Source organism: Lissotriton vulgaris, chromosome 2_1, assembly GCF_964263255.1.
Source record: "Lissotriton vulgaris chromosome 2_1, aLisVul1.2, whole genome shotgun sequence".
NCBI lineage: Eukaryota > Metazoa > Chordata > Amphibia > Caudata > Salamandridae > Lissotriton > Lissotriton vulgaris.
This window is the reverse complement of record NC_141687.1, coordinates 781,424,218-781,438,649: the sequence shown is the minus strand read 5'-3', so window position 1 is coordinate 781,438,649 and position 14,432 is coordinate 781,424,218. Positions and strand designations below refer to the sequence as shown.

The 14,432-nt window shown below is 42.8% G+C and overlaps 1 protein-coding gene across 3 annotated transcripts in view; it reads left to right on the top strand.

Moving 5' to 3' along the window:
• LOC147731157 (neurabin-2-like) overlaps nucleotides 1-14,432 on the top strand; it is a 681,485-nt gene that overhangs the window by 343,455 nt on the left and 323,598 nt on the right. For all 3 annotated transcript variants that reach the window (XM_086956139.1, XM_086956141.1, XM_086956140.1), the window contains exon 7: nucleotides 11,052-11,105. In XM_086956139.1, coding sequence (XP_086812265.1) covers nucleotides 11,052-11,105 — 54 coding nt within the window. The remainder of the gene's footprint in view (nucleotides 1-11,051; nucleotides 11,106-14,432) is intronic.

Genomic DNA, 14,432 nt, shown 5'->3' with positions numbered 1-14,432 from the left:
TTCACGGAGTTCCACTCCATCTTGGCCACAATGGCTAAAAACAATCTGAGGATGGAGTCGATGCCCATGCGCACTGTAGTCCAGAGGAGGAGCCACCTATCTCGTGATACTTCTAAGACTCTTCCAGGACAACAATGTGCAATCATCCGGACCCAACTCTAGGCTGCGATCTATGCACAGATATGAATGTCAGCAGCCCTACATGCCAAGAACAGATGCATACTGGTAAGTAGCATTTTCGTAACTCTGTACAGTGCCCATAAGGTGGTGGAGAGGGATTATGACGCAAAAAATAGCTTTTATATGTTTCAAGGGCCATTTATATCATTGCTTTGTGACGTGTAAATCACGGCGGAAAAATGACAGTGTCTTGCGCTGTTTTTTTCATCAAGTTTGTGGGTGACATACTTCTTAGGAGTACTATTTACATTTAATGTGGTTTTTACTTTCCTGATGGGGAGGTGTGGTTGCGCAGCAAACAATTCAGTCTAGGTTTGAAACAGTTTTTATTAAGCAAATACAAATAAACTTTCTTCAGAAACTGTCGCTGTATATATGAAAGGGGTGACAATTAAAAATGGAATTTCATAAAATATCAGTTAAGCGTTGCTATATCCTTCTTTTTTCTGCTACAGTTTGTAAAAGTGTTGCCCCACATTCTCGATGATGTAAGAGGGCATCAGTTACTTTTTGATAAAGTAGAATAGAAGTGCTACAACAAACGCTCCCGCACTACATTATCCGAGATCAAGAGAACAAGTAAAAAACAGTTAAATACAAGTGACTTCATATTACATAGAAATGTATGCATTAATATTTTTCAAATTAGTATTCTGTACAATTCAGGAACGTGCTGTCGTAGTGCTTAGAGGTTGCAGACTGTTCCGCTAACAAATCACATACTCACTAAAGAATATATAGGATGGTACTCTTATATTATATAGTACAGGTCCTATTTATTCTTTACAGAGAAGGTGAATAGGAACCGCAAATAAGAATAGACATTAGAAAATAACATTCAGAAATGTAGGGTTTATAAAATATTTAAAGTAACAATGTGTATGCATGATAGCTATTTTTTTGTTATGCAGTTTCTTAAAATCTATTTCTTGAAAAAAATATCTGATCAAGTACTTTTTAATATTTGAAAGTTATATTACAGATGGCGCTGAAAAATCTCCTATTCCTCTTCTGTAGCAATAGGACAATCTATTATAATATAACGATTGATACCATTGTTACAGTAAGAAGAAAAGGAAAATAAAGTTATATATTTAACAGAACATCCATAATGAAATACTTACGAGCAGTAATTATTTACTGAAATTGTTTTCTCCGGGAGGTGAAAAAGTTTGATCTTCGTGGCGACAGGTCATAAACTCCTCTGAGATCATGACGGTCAGAAGTATAATATGTATATATTCTCACAGCACATGATCATAAGGGGGAAACCGGTAACGCTGCTTACATATTGTTACTCTTTGTGACGACGGATCATGAACTCCACTGAGATTACCATAACTGTTAATGTTATAACATACATATTAACAATATATGATCTCTAGGGGAAAACACAATAACAACTGGATGATGGTGACGTTGATTGTAAATGTTTAGGGTTTGCGTTGACGGGTCACCAACACCTCTCAAGCGAAGTACAGTGTCAATATTATAATATAAAAAGTCACAATATATACGCTGAAAGGAGCCAGAAAAGGAGCAATGTTGTTGTAATCTATCTGTTTTTAAAAACAAGTTGCTGACGTTAGAGAAAAAGCAAAAAACATGCAATAACATTTCTTTCTAGATATAAATGTTTAAATATTGACAAATAGCTACAAATTATAACCAAGTACTATGCCTATGCCATATTGAAACAACTTACAACTCCTGAATATGTTTGTTGACGCAAAAAGAGAATCCGATACTAGAAAACGGAACCTGCAACACAGATTGGCGACTCAGAAATAACTCTCGAAAACTAAACTAATTGCACAGTAGGTGTGGTTTATATAGTTTTTGGTTGTTTAGTAGTCTACGGAAGGAAGATGTGGCTCCGCCTATTTAGATGGCACGTTTTGCAGTTTACACGTGCTCACGTTTTAACTGTTTTACTTCTGCACATGTTGAGAAAAGTTACAAACTGTGAAGCTGTAAAGGTTTCGATTTTGATAGTAACACGTATAAGGTATTATCTACATACGTTGGAGAGTTTAAAAAGTGTTACTTGGGTAAACTGTGTTCTTTGCATTTTCATGATTAAAAACATCTAAATAGAAGATATAATAAAAATATCATTAACATTAGAAGAAGAAAAAAGGATTAATATTTGTTATTATTATACTTCTTAATTTAAAAAAATGCTAGCATTTGTAAATCGTAAACCTACCCTCGGAAAGGTGTGCTGGCGCTTGGGGCTAATATGCTGATGGACTATTGAATCGAACTGTGAACGGTGTTGTTGAAAGTCCGGTATTATAGTTGCTGTCATACTTTTACCACACTTATATGTTAATTACTGCTAATTAAGTTGAAAATATTCTTAAATTATAAGTAGGGCTGCTTGATTTATGTTTTTACGGATGTTTACAGATAAATACAAACAGAAAAGTATTTATTTTCCTCTTTGTATTTATTTTAAACTGTGCATAATTACGGAAATTGGCTTATTTTTTAACCCCTTTAGTGCTGCCGTCGGCCAACGGTCGTCGTGAGCACTACCTTGCCAGTGCTGCGCACGTCCGTTGGCCGACGCGGCCGCACCAGTTTCTTCGAACGTTCAGCACTGGCGCAGAACGTTCGAAGCAACAAACGGGTTAAGCGTTTGTGAATGCTGTCAATGATGAGTAGTAGGGCAATAGGTCTGTTCTAAAAGTAAAAGGGTCAAAACAATAAAAGACTTTTAGAAAAGATCCTTAAAGAGCAATATATATCCTCGTCTAATAAAAGTTGCACATTTTAATATGAAGATTGTGTATAGTTTATCATGTAAGTGTTTACATGAGTGAAAATGTTCACTCTTTCAGCCATGAGTGCATATTTATCAGTAAAATAAATGTGGAAACATACTAATTTATGATTTTTTTTTTTTTTTTACAAAATCCGAAATATATGTGTAAATAGATTTACAATTATTATTTTTTTTAAAATATGGATAAATATAGATGGAAATGTCCCAAAAAATAAATACCATAAAACCTGGAGGTATAATTATTAGTAAAAAAACACTACTGTTAAGTTTTTATTTTTACTATATAAAGTATACACGTGTTTTTAAATTTTACTTAAGAAATACTATAGGTTATAGGGATATTGTAGTTAGATATTGACATTTAACAAACCTTTGACATTCACTGAAAAAAATCATAGGTTTTAGCCACGTTATAGTAGGGAATTGCCATTTAAAAAACCTTAAAAATTCACTGAAAAAAACCATAGGTTTCACATGTTCTAGTTAGCTGAACTAACTTTAATGGGGGAATTTCAATGGTTTTGTATGAGTGAAATGTCCAGCTAACTATAACATGTGTGAAACCTATGTTTTTTCAGTGAAAATAAATAAATAAATAAATATATATATATTATTCAAAAGTGCCCCTGAACACAAGGACGCCACTCCGCTGGTGCAGTGTAACAACACTCTTTATTTCAAAAGGGCTGCAGAGTTGGTCCGGTTTTCATACATCCCCCGACGCGTTTCGAAGCTCCTGCTTCTTCTTCATGGGGTCCTGGGCAGCACGTGACGGAATTGACTACAGCTGTCGCTTTTACCCGAACTGCATGCTCTCCCTGGTGAGGCATGCTGGGGGCTGTAGTCCAGTTTGCCCCTTCAGTGGGGTCCGTGATGTGCCATAATGTTAATGCCTCTAAAAGTTCATTTCACAGCCCTCCAGTGGGCTCCCGGCACACAAATCAGCCCTGCAATTATGACGCACCAGGAGCCTTTCCTGCCTGAATTCAGCGCTGGTGCGTCATAATTGCAGGGCTGATTTGTGTGCCGGGAGCCCACTGGAGGGCTGTGAAATGAACTTTTAGAGGCATTAACATTATGGCACATCACGGACCCCACTGAAGGGGCAAACTGGACTACAGCCCCCAGCATGCCTCACCAGGGAGAGCATGCAGTTCGGGTAAAAGCGACAGCTGTAGTCAATTCCGTCACGTGCTGCCCAGGACCCCATGAAGAAGAAGCAGGAGCTTCGAAACGCGTCGGGGGATGTATGAAAACCGGACCAACTCTGCAGCCCTTTTGAAATAAAGAGTGTTGTTACACTGCACCAGCGGAGTGGCGTCCTTGTGTTCAGGGGCACTTTTGAAAAAAAAAAAAATATATATATATATATATAATATGTTTATACGATTGATATGTTGTTAATTACTATCTCACCATGGTTTGTATATTGGCATATATGTTATAACCCACCATCCTCCAAGGTACATAGATTTTTATTACAGTACTGATAAACATACATGTTTACAATACTGCTAGCTACTTTGATTCAAGCATGTGAATCGATGAAAGGTCCAATATTGGAGAACAAAATGAGTTACTTACCTGTAACTCCAGTATTGGTATCTTTCATAGATTTACATGCGACCCACCCTCCTCCCTGGAGAGCCTTCCTTTATTCTCTAGCGGAAAATCTGAGGAACCTAGCCTCTCTTGGGATTGTTCTGGAGGGTGGTTGGATTTGGTTCTTTTTTTACAAAAGAAGGTAGATAGGCTTTTTCACTGACTTTTCATTGCATGGTAGCCTATGGCAATTTTATCTACTGCTTTTATATGTATACCGTGGGACTCCCACTACGACAGGGATGATTCAAGCATGTGAATCTATGAAAGATACCAGTACTGGAGAAGGGTAGTTACAAGTAAGTAACTCATTTTCCTTTGTCTACTTTTAGAAACTGTGCATTACTTTTTTTGTTTCAGTAGCTCTGCAACCCTCTGACTTGCGTTGTGTATAACTGGTTTCAACAAATACATTTGGTCGATGAATATTCTTTGCCACTCCTTTATCTACACAATCTGCATTTTGGCTTCAACAACCTTTTTCCTCCATGTCCTTGTGTATTCAGTTTCCGAAATCAGCTGATGTCTCTGAAGCTCTGACTCCTCTAGTTGTTGAGTAAGAGTCTGACACCAAAAGCAGCCATAGTTTGTTGTGAGACAGTTACTTACATGTGTGGATGAAAGATATATTGTACTGGTCACTTTTGTGATCCGAAATGCTTACCCGTGCCACGGCCCTCCCTCCCATCTGTTCTCATGTTTTCAGACCAGTCACCACCCATAGATGTTCTCTCTTCTAGTGCACATGTTTGCAGGACCTCTTGGAGAGAAAGTGCTGGGTCACAAGCATTTGTTCCTAAAATTACTGGGCTCAGCTGTGTGTAAAATCAAATAGTTTTGTGTCACTATAGATTACTGACCACTTCGGACTCTTAGAAGTTACTATCCCAGCCAAGTTTCTCGAACCAAAATTCTTTTGCTGTCTTAAACGTTTGTTTATAATGGCTTCTACTGGCACCAGTGGAATGCTTCTTCTGACGGCTCAGCAGACCATGCTGTTTGTCTGAGGCACACACTTAAATACATTCTTCTTTCCTTCGATAGAACCTGCATTACCAGACCGCTCTGAAAATGGAAGAGTAGCTTCAGCTTTTGTTTTATTGTTGTAAACCGGCACCTTATTATGACAGGCTTGATCGAAGAAGCAGGTTCCCAATTGAAGTATAGGGCTCTCCGGTTTAGATATTGATTCAGTATCTAGCCCAGGAGTATTCCTCCTTCTGTCCCAAGTTTTTAATTCAAAATGAAAATGTATGTTTTATTTATCCCAAGTAGCTATTTTGAGTTCTGGTTGTTTCCCAGGTTTCATTAAATTTGACACCCATGAAAAAAATATTTTTTAAATTCCCTTAACGGGCATTTTTAAGACGGGCTAAACGAGTATTGTAAACTATTTATTTGCGGTGTTTTATTGTCCACTTAAATGAATTAAATGAATGTTTGGTTGTAAAAAAAATTGGTGGCTATACTCTTGCTTTGTTAGTTAGGAGTGCCTATTAACAGACTGTAATAACTAATTTTACACACATTACACTGAAACCACTAAGATGGACTGGTGAGTTTGAGGTACATTTTGCAGAAAATTATCAAACCCTATCGATTGACCAAAAAGTACTATCGTTTGTTATGCATTTTAGAATCTGTTAGACACATGTAGCTGCAGATTCCTTACCTTTGAACTTTCAGGCGTCACACTGGATTCGGAAGATTTTTCTTAGCAGTACCCCTGCACACCAGTAGGTGGCTTCAGTCGACTCCATGTGAAGTCGTCAGTGTCGTGTTCGTCGTTGTGATGTCCACGTCGTCAATGTAACAGTCACTCTGGATTGCTGACGTCAGTTCTTTATTTTTCCGTGCCAGCAGGCACAGATCCGTTGAGAGCTACCCCTTGTCAGTTTTTGACACTTTTTTTGACTTTTGGTCGACTCATTTTGGTGTGTAGGTTGACATCCGAGAAGATGTAGAGGTTCAAGCCGTGTGCCGCCTATCACTGCGCCATGTCGGTCAAGGACCCTCACTTAGTTGGTCTTTTGTGCCTGGAGCGCAACCACGACTCAGTCGTGCTCCGATTGCCAGGCTATGGCGCCGAAAGCTTTGAGGGAGAAGTCCCTAAAGCTGCTCGTGGCCCGGTGTCCGGCACCGCAGAGGTAGCCTAGTCGGTCTCGATCCCGGTTCAGATGTCAGTTTAGAGGAAGGTCTGAGCACCGTTCCGGTGAATCGAAAGTCCTCTTCATCGAAGTCAGGTAAGCGGCACCTCAAAAAGAACAAGAAATCGAAGCGTGCTTTGACTTTACCCGCCCGTCTCGCAATGCGGTGGAGGAACCTTTGCGTTCGAGGCCCAGCTCTGCGGAGCTGGTGCCTAGGTCGGCTCCACATTTTCCTCCCTTTCTAAATCTGGGAGGGACCACCCCCCCCCAAGCTTAAAGAGTTTTTCGATGCAATATGCACCATATTTGGAAGGTCTGACTCTGCCGGGGCACCTTCGAGACCCGCAGGCTCAGATAATGAAGTACCCATGGATTCCGTACCTACGACTCCAGCCCTGGCACCACGGCCTCCTATTGGACCCGATCCTGGACAGGCGCCGGTCGCACCTCCACAGCTAGCTTTCCCGGCACCGCAGTCCACGGTGTCACCGGTGCCTCCCCATTCCTCATACCCGACGAAACGGAGCCGGGTGCCGAAGGAGCCGTACAGCACCAATGTCATTCAACCTACCCTTTTCTTAAGGGTTGGGGATGGATGAAGAGGATTGGGAGGGGGAGCAGGATCTAGCAACCACAAGAGATGTACTGGTATGAGTAACTGGATGATGCCAGTGGTTTAGACACCTCCCCAGACTCTAGCATACGGTCTCCACCTACCCCAGCTACGGAGGAGGGGGCATCACTTGCTATAGTGGTGTGTAAGGCTGCGGAGGTCCTGGACCTGCAGCTCCCTATGGTGGCAGTCAATACTAATCTCTTGACAGATGTCTTGCAGCTGGGGTCTCCAGCTTGGAACCCTTGCTGACTTCTAGTGAGACCCTGATGGACGTTCTCTTGGATACCTGGTTCAAACCCAGCACAGGTGCTCCTTTAAATAGGAGGATTGCCTGCCACCATTACCCTGCTCCACATTTCCTCACCACCCACCCCACACCACGAAGTTTGGTGGTCCAAGCTTCCACTTAATGTGGCGCATTGTCTTCTGCAGAAGTGGGCTGTGGTTGTTACTCCCGCTACTTTCTGGTCCCATAGAAGGATAGAGGCGTTCGTCCTATACTAGATCTCCGTGTCCTCAACTACTTTCTCAAAAATAAGTTCAAGATGCTCACCCTAGCTCAGGTCCTTCCTGCTTTGGACCCAGGAGACTGACTGGTGACGTTGGACTTGCAAGATGTCTATTTTCATATTCACGTCCTGCCTATCGTCGCTACCTGCGGTTTACAGTGGCCACAAGCATTTTCACTTTGCAGTGCTCCCCTTCGGCCTAACCAGCACTCCTTGGGTGTTCACACATGTGATGGCTGTGGTCGCAGCCCATCTGCGGAGATCAGGGGTTCCAGTCTTCCCCTATCTCGACAACTGGTTTTCGAAGGTGGGCTCTCCCCAAACAGTTGTCTCCCAACTCCAGACTAGGGAAAACCTCCTGCGTTTGCGCGGGTTCACCATCAACAGGCCGAAGTCACACCTGACCCCCTCTCAAATGCTCCCTTTCAGTAGAGCAGTCCTGGACACAGTGCAGTTTCAGGCCTATCCTCCAGAACGGTGAGTCCAGGATATTTAGGCAATGATACCAATGTTTCAGCCTCGATCCTGGATTTCGGTGAGAATGACTCTGAGGCTGTTGGGCCTCATGGCCTCCTGCATCCTGCTAGTGACCCATGCACGGTGGCACATGCAGGCTCTGCAGTGGGACCTGAAGGTCCAATGGGCACAAAATCAACGAAATCTCACCGACCTGTTTCAGATTTCAAAGGGCACGGCGAGAGACCTGCAGTGGTGGCTAACAGACCGCTATTGGTTCAAGGCCAGATTCCTCTCCCTTCTCCACCCAGATCTCACAGTAGTGACGAATGTGTCCCTTCTGGGATTGGTTGGCCCTCTGGGGGAGGTGGAGATCAGAGTACTCTGGTCTCAGGCAGAAGCAAAGCTCCATATTAGTCTGTTGGAGCTTCGGCCGATCCGACTGGCACAGAAAGCCTTTTTGCTGTCTATAAAGGGAAGGCACTTACAGGTGTTCAGGGACAACACTACCACCATGTGGTACTGCAACAAACCGGGCGGGGTGTGGTTGTGGACTCTGTCAAGAGGCCCTGCCGCTCTGGACTTGGCTGGAACAATAGGGTATTTCCCCTGATGATTCAACACCTGCCTGGTTCTCTGAACGCCAGGGTGGACAAGCTCAGCCGAAGGTCCATCGCAGATTATGAATGCCGTCTCCATCCGGAGGTGGCACAAGGTCTCTTTCAGCGGTAGGCAGAGCCTCAGTTAGATCAGTACCCCTCCGTAGAGAGAGAGCAATATCCGCAGTTTTTCACATTGGAGTTTCCAATGCGGCTCTCGCTTTGTGGTGCTTTTCGCCAAGATTGGACCTCAGGCCTCCTATATGCCTTTCTGCCAATACCACTCCTGCCCAGAGTGCTCAAGAAGATCAGTAGCAACTGGGCACAACTTATTCTTGTGGCTCTGGACTAGGCATGGAGAGTTTGGTATCCCAAGCTTCTAGACATGAGTATCGATCCTCCGATCAGGTTGCCCCTTCGAAAGGATCCTCTGTCGCCACAGCAAGAGAGGATTCTCCACCCGAAACTGTCCACTCTCCGCCTCCTTGCGTCGAGTTTGAGTGGCAACAGCTTACACCTTTCAACCTCCCTTCTGAAGTCTGTGAGGTTATTTTGGCAGCCAGGCGAACCTCCACAAAATCTGTATACGCCTGCAGATGGAACAAATTTTGTAAATATTGTACAGACTGGTCTATTGACCCCCCTAACTGCTCCTTTATCTGAAGTACTTCTGTTTACACTTTCCTTGGCCCAGGAACGCTCTGCTCTGGGCACATTGAAGGGCTATCTTTCGGCCCTTTCCTCTTTTCTTCGATTGTCTGATCAGCCCTCTCTTTTCAAATGACCTCTAGTGCAGAGATTCTTGAAAGGGTTAACCCACTTGTTTCTTTCTTCACCTTTTATTATTCCTCCGTGGGACCTTAATTTGATTCTCACCTTTGTGATGTGTGCTCCTTTTAAGCCCTTGCACAACTTCTGCCTGCGATTGCTCACCATCAAAACAGTTTTTGGGTGGCAATAACCTCTTTTCAGAAGAGTAAGTGAACTGCATGCACTGTCTTCATAGTCTCTTTACCTGATGGTCTTTCCAGACAAAGTGGTGCTCCGCACAAGAACATCTTTTCTGCTTAAGGTGGTGACACCCTTTCATTTGGGGCAGTCGGTTACTTTACCCACCTTCTATGTACCGCCGCACCCTTCCAAGAAAGAGGAGCATCTCCATCATCTGGACCCAAAATAGAGTGTTTTATCATTCTACCTCGATCGAACCAGAGATTTCCAGTTGGATGACCAACTCTTTGTAGGTTATGTGGATCCAAAGAAAGGGCACGCTGTCCACAAGAGGACTATTTCCCGCGTGGTTATCCTCTGTATAAAAATCTGTTACGCCTTATTGAAGAAAGAGTTCCCAGAAGGGCTTAGAGCACATTCCACCAGGGCAGAAGCACCCACCATGTCGCTTCAGCATGGTGTTTCTGTATCTGATATCTGGCTAGCAGCCATGTAGGAATCACTGCACACATTCACCAGACACTGCGGTCTGGATTCACAGGTTTGCAGAGAAGGCCTGTTGGGTTGCTCTGTTTTGCAGGATTTTCTGGTCGAAACCTTTCCGCAGTCCCTCCTCTGGGGATGGTATTGCTTGGGTATCTATTCAAAGGTAAGGAATCTGCGGCCAGATGTCTCTATCAGATAGACAAGTCCCTTGCCTTCAGTAACACCTTATCTGGTAGACATGATCCAGCCGCAGATTCCTTACCAACCCACCCATCCTCCCTGCAATGCGGGATTGTTTTTAAAGATCAAGGATGTTCCCCGTCAGGGCCCTAGCTGTTAATTTCTTAACACACCATAGTCAGTCACATTATGACTTTGCGTTTCTGGCATGGAAAGTTGTGAAAAGTATTGATGTCCGCGCTCCAGAGTGGATATTATATTGATGACGCTGACGTCACAACAATGAGGAACATGACACAGACAAAGTCACACGTGGTCGACCAATGCCACCTACCAGCGCGCAACGATACTGCTAAGAAAAATCTTCCGGATCCAGCCTGATGCCTGGAAGTTCAAAGGTAAGGAATGCTGTCTCTACCAGATAGTGTTACCGAAGGTAAGTAACTTGTTAATCTGTATCCTAGGCAACTGATTCTTAGATGTGAATATTTATATGAAAAGACAGCTTTTTAAATACATGTTCTTTATTTTTAGCTTCAGCTTAAGCATGCTGTAACCGTAGCAGAAGTGAACCAGTTGAAGGAGAGAGTAAGTTCTGATTTGTAATGTCTGTATTGTTATATCAGGTTGGGATGGTTTAAATTAAATAATGAATATATTTGTTTAGAAGGAGCAGATTCGTCTTTCATGTTGAAAGTTGCTTCAAAGAAAGTTGATAGAGCTTCACTTTAATCAACATTGGATCTCCAATAGCTACATGCGTGGAATGTCACCTGGATTTATGGGCATTAATTGAGCTCTAATCTTTTCTCAAAGTGGTGTATATTTATTATTATCTTTTGTTATTTAGGGTACTTTTACATATAATGCTATCAAAGATGCTGATCTGTTGATGTTACGTGAGATGTTAAGCTTGAAGCATATTCTTTTAATTACTGTCTTGTAAAAGTTGAGGCCTTTGTCTCATAGCTTCCCCAAATCCTACTTCTGCTTTTTTTTTTCTTTTCTTGGAGTCTAGCTGCCTCAGCGGGTTGGATATGTGTAGTTTGTGACGTGTATGCTGATTTAGTATTTAAAGACCTTCAGAAGTTAAACCAGCTATTAGTATCCTGCACACCATCACATCTGGGCAAATCCATTTTGAAGGCAGGATTGTCTTTTGGATTGTGAGTTATGTGTAAATGTTATGGTTGTACTAAAGACACTTTTATTGTGCGGACTGAGCATATTCTACACACAAGAAGCTACCATGGGTTATGTGGGAAATATTTTCTTAATTGACATTTTTTAAGCCCCTCTACAGGGTCGGCAAGTTAAGACCATGCTTAATTTGTAATAGAAAAAGTGATGAGGCCCAGTGTTTCACCAAGAATCCAGTGGCCAAAGCTATGGAATATCAGAGATGGTGAATACAGAGTAGTCTGAATTCCATCCCATGCCTCTTCCGGCCACCACCAGACGCTGCCTGCTCCTTTATTGTAGTCTTTCAGGTTTTTTCCTCCCTGCTTTCTTCCCCTCTTTTTCTTTTCCTTCTTTCCCATTCTTGTATATTTTTCTCCCTCTTGCTCCAAGTCTGAAGAATAAAAATAAGTGTCAGTCCCCAAAATTGACTGCCCGTCGGCCCCACCTGTCACAACCAGCTCAATTAATTGAGTGTATACCTTCTCAAAACATAGTTGCTATCCACGCAGGAAAGGAAGCTCAATTGGGTTAGATTGTGTTAAAAAGGTTATTTCCTGCCCCTACTATTGATTTAAAAGAAGTATTGGGAGTTTAACACACATACCATTTTCACACACAGATCATAGGTCATTCTACACACTCTGAAACAAAGACTTTTTGGAAAACAAATTGTTATTCCAAACCTACCACTTGGTGGCAGAAGAGCGCACAGCAGTTGATCGCCAACATTACAAACAGCAAAACCTTTTTACTCTAGTATTGGAACTTTCATAGATTCCCATAGCTTGTATCATTCCCTGTCGTCGTTGTCTGAATGGGAGTCTCGGTAAATAAAAAAATAACATAGCAGTAAGTACAAAAGAGAAAGAAAAGGCCCGGGCCTCATCTCATTTTGAAGCATATCCACCTCCTTTTTGTAAAATAGACCAAAACAATGCAACAACCAATCAGATTAGCCTCACCCCATAGAACCTTCCAGAGAGAGCCTCAGATTTTCTACCGCACGCTGTGCTAAGGAGTCTCCACTGAGCTCTGCTCAGTTTTTTCACTACAACTCTTCAACTTTGTTCTTGACTATGTCTGACCAGGAGAAGAAGGCTTTATTCAAGGCCTGTGCCACCTGTTCAAAGAAGAGGCTTTATGTGGAGGACAAAAATAAAGACTGTATTTATTGTTTGTACCCTGACCACAAGGCTACTGACTGAAAGATCTGTCGTACCTGCTCTTCAAAGACCTTAAAAGACCGTGAGGGACGTCTACTTACCTGGCTGCAAAAGTTAAAGTCACAGAAAGAAAAAGTATCCAGTGACAGTAATGATGCCTCCTCTGCTACATCTTCAAGGAGATTACAAAAACGGGGTAGGTCTTCACCTTCAACTTCTTCTGACCCCCCTGCAAAAGCCTTACAAAAGACCTCTGATAGGTCTGACAGGCGTAGTCCCATCAAATCTCCTCACCAAGGTGTAAAGGAGAGGGAAGGACTTATTTCTGAGGGGCAGCTGGTAAAGAAAATGAGTCATGGGTCTTCAATTTCGCCACCACCCTATGAGAAACTGAAATTCTTCAAAAAACCAGCTTCCATCCCTCCTGAGGGTAAAGCTGACAGGAAAAAAAATCAGTCGACGACGACAGTATCGGGTCAGTCGATGACCGCATCAAATTTCAACTGACGTTGACTTTGCCTCCGTCGACGGAAACTTCATCAACTCCATTGGCTTTGTCGACGCTGCAGCCTGAGATACTGTTTCTATGTTGTACGCTTTTGATGACAACCTCTACGTCGACGATGTCGACAGTGGCGTCGACAACTACTACGTCTTCTCCCACCAGCGTTGTGCTGACGACGGCTTCGACAACGGTCCCGACGAATATTGTCCTTTCGTCGTCGACGATCCAATCTTCATCAACGGTGACTCCATCGACGACCTTGTCGATACAAAAAGTGGTAATCTCTATAAGAAGACGCCAGATTACCCCAGACATGTCGTCTCCTCAGAGAGTGACACCACTACCTCCGGCGTTTCTCTTGGAAGAGGAGGAATTTTCAGAGGACGATGAGGGTCCCTATGGGGATGCTTATAGCCCATCTCAGTTACGGGTCAAGTATCAGGACTCCGACTCTGAGGACTACTGTATGGAATAACATCAATATATACCACAATCTCGGTCTCAAGACCAGTCGCAACAGCGTATGGTTTCCATGCCGTCTTCTCTCATTGCTGATCTCCAATTCATGCTGATGGATTACAAGAAAAGATTTCCAAATCAAGCTTCCAACCAAGAACCAGTTCAGGGGCCTCCACCTCTGGTTTAGTAGGCGCTTCCGATTGCCGCTTCGATTCCAGAACCAACGGAATCTCAGCACCATGTGGTCACGGTTCAAGATGACTCATCTGGTGATGACCAAGGCACAATCCCAGTCCCAGATAGGGAATGGGATGATTATATTATTCTGGATCCTGCTTCGCCACCTACATATCCAGTTGATTCGCCTCCAGCAGATATTGGAGTTTTTCATAATTTGATGGAAAGAGCTACCAAACATTTTGATCTTCCAGTGCCATCAGTTCAATCGGAATGTTTTCTTTATGATTTCAAAGAACCTTATAATAAATCTGTTTGTTCCATTCCAATTGTAAACCATGTTTGGGATGAAGGAATAAAGGTAATGAAAACTACGGCAACTGTCATGCCTGTCCTTCCTCTGCTGAAGAACAATACAAAGCTCCGGAG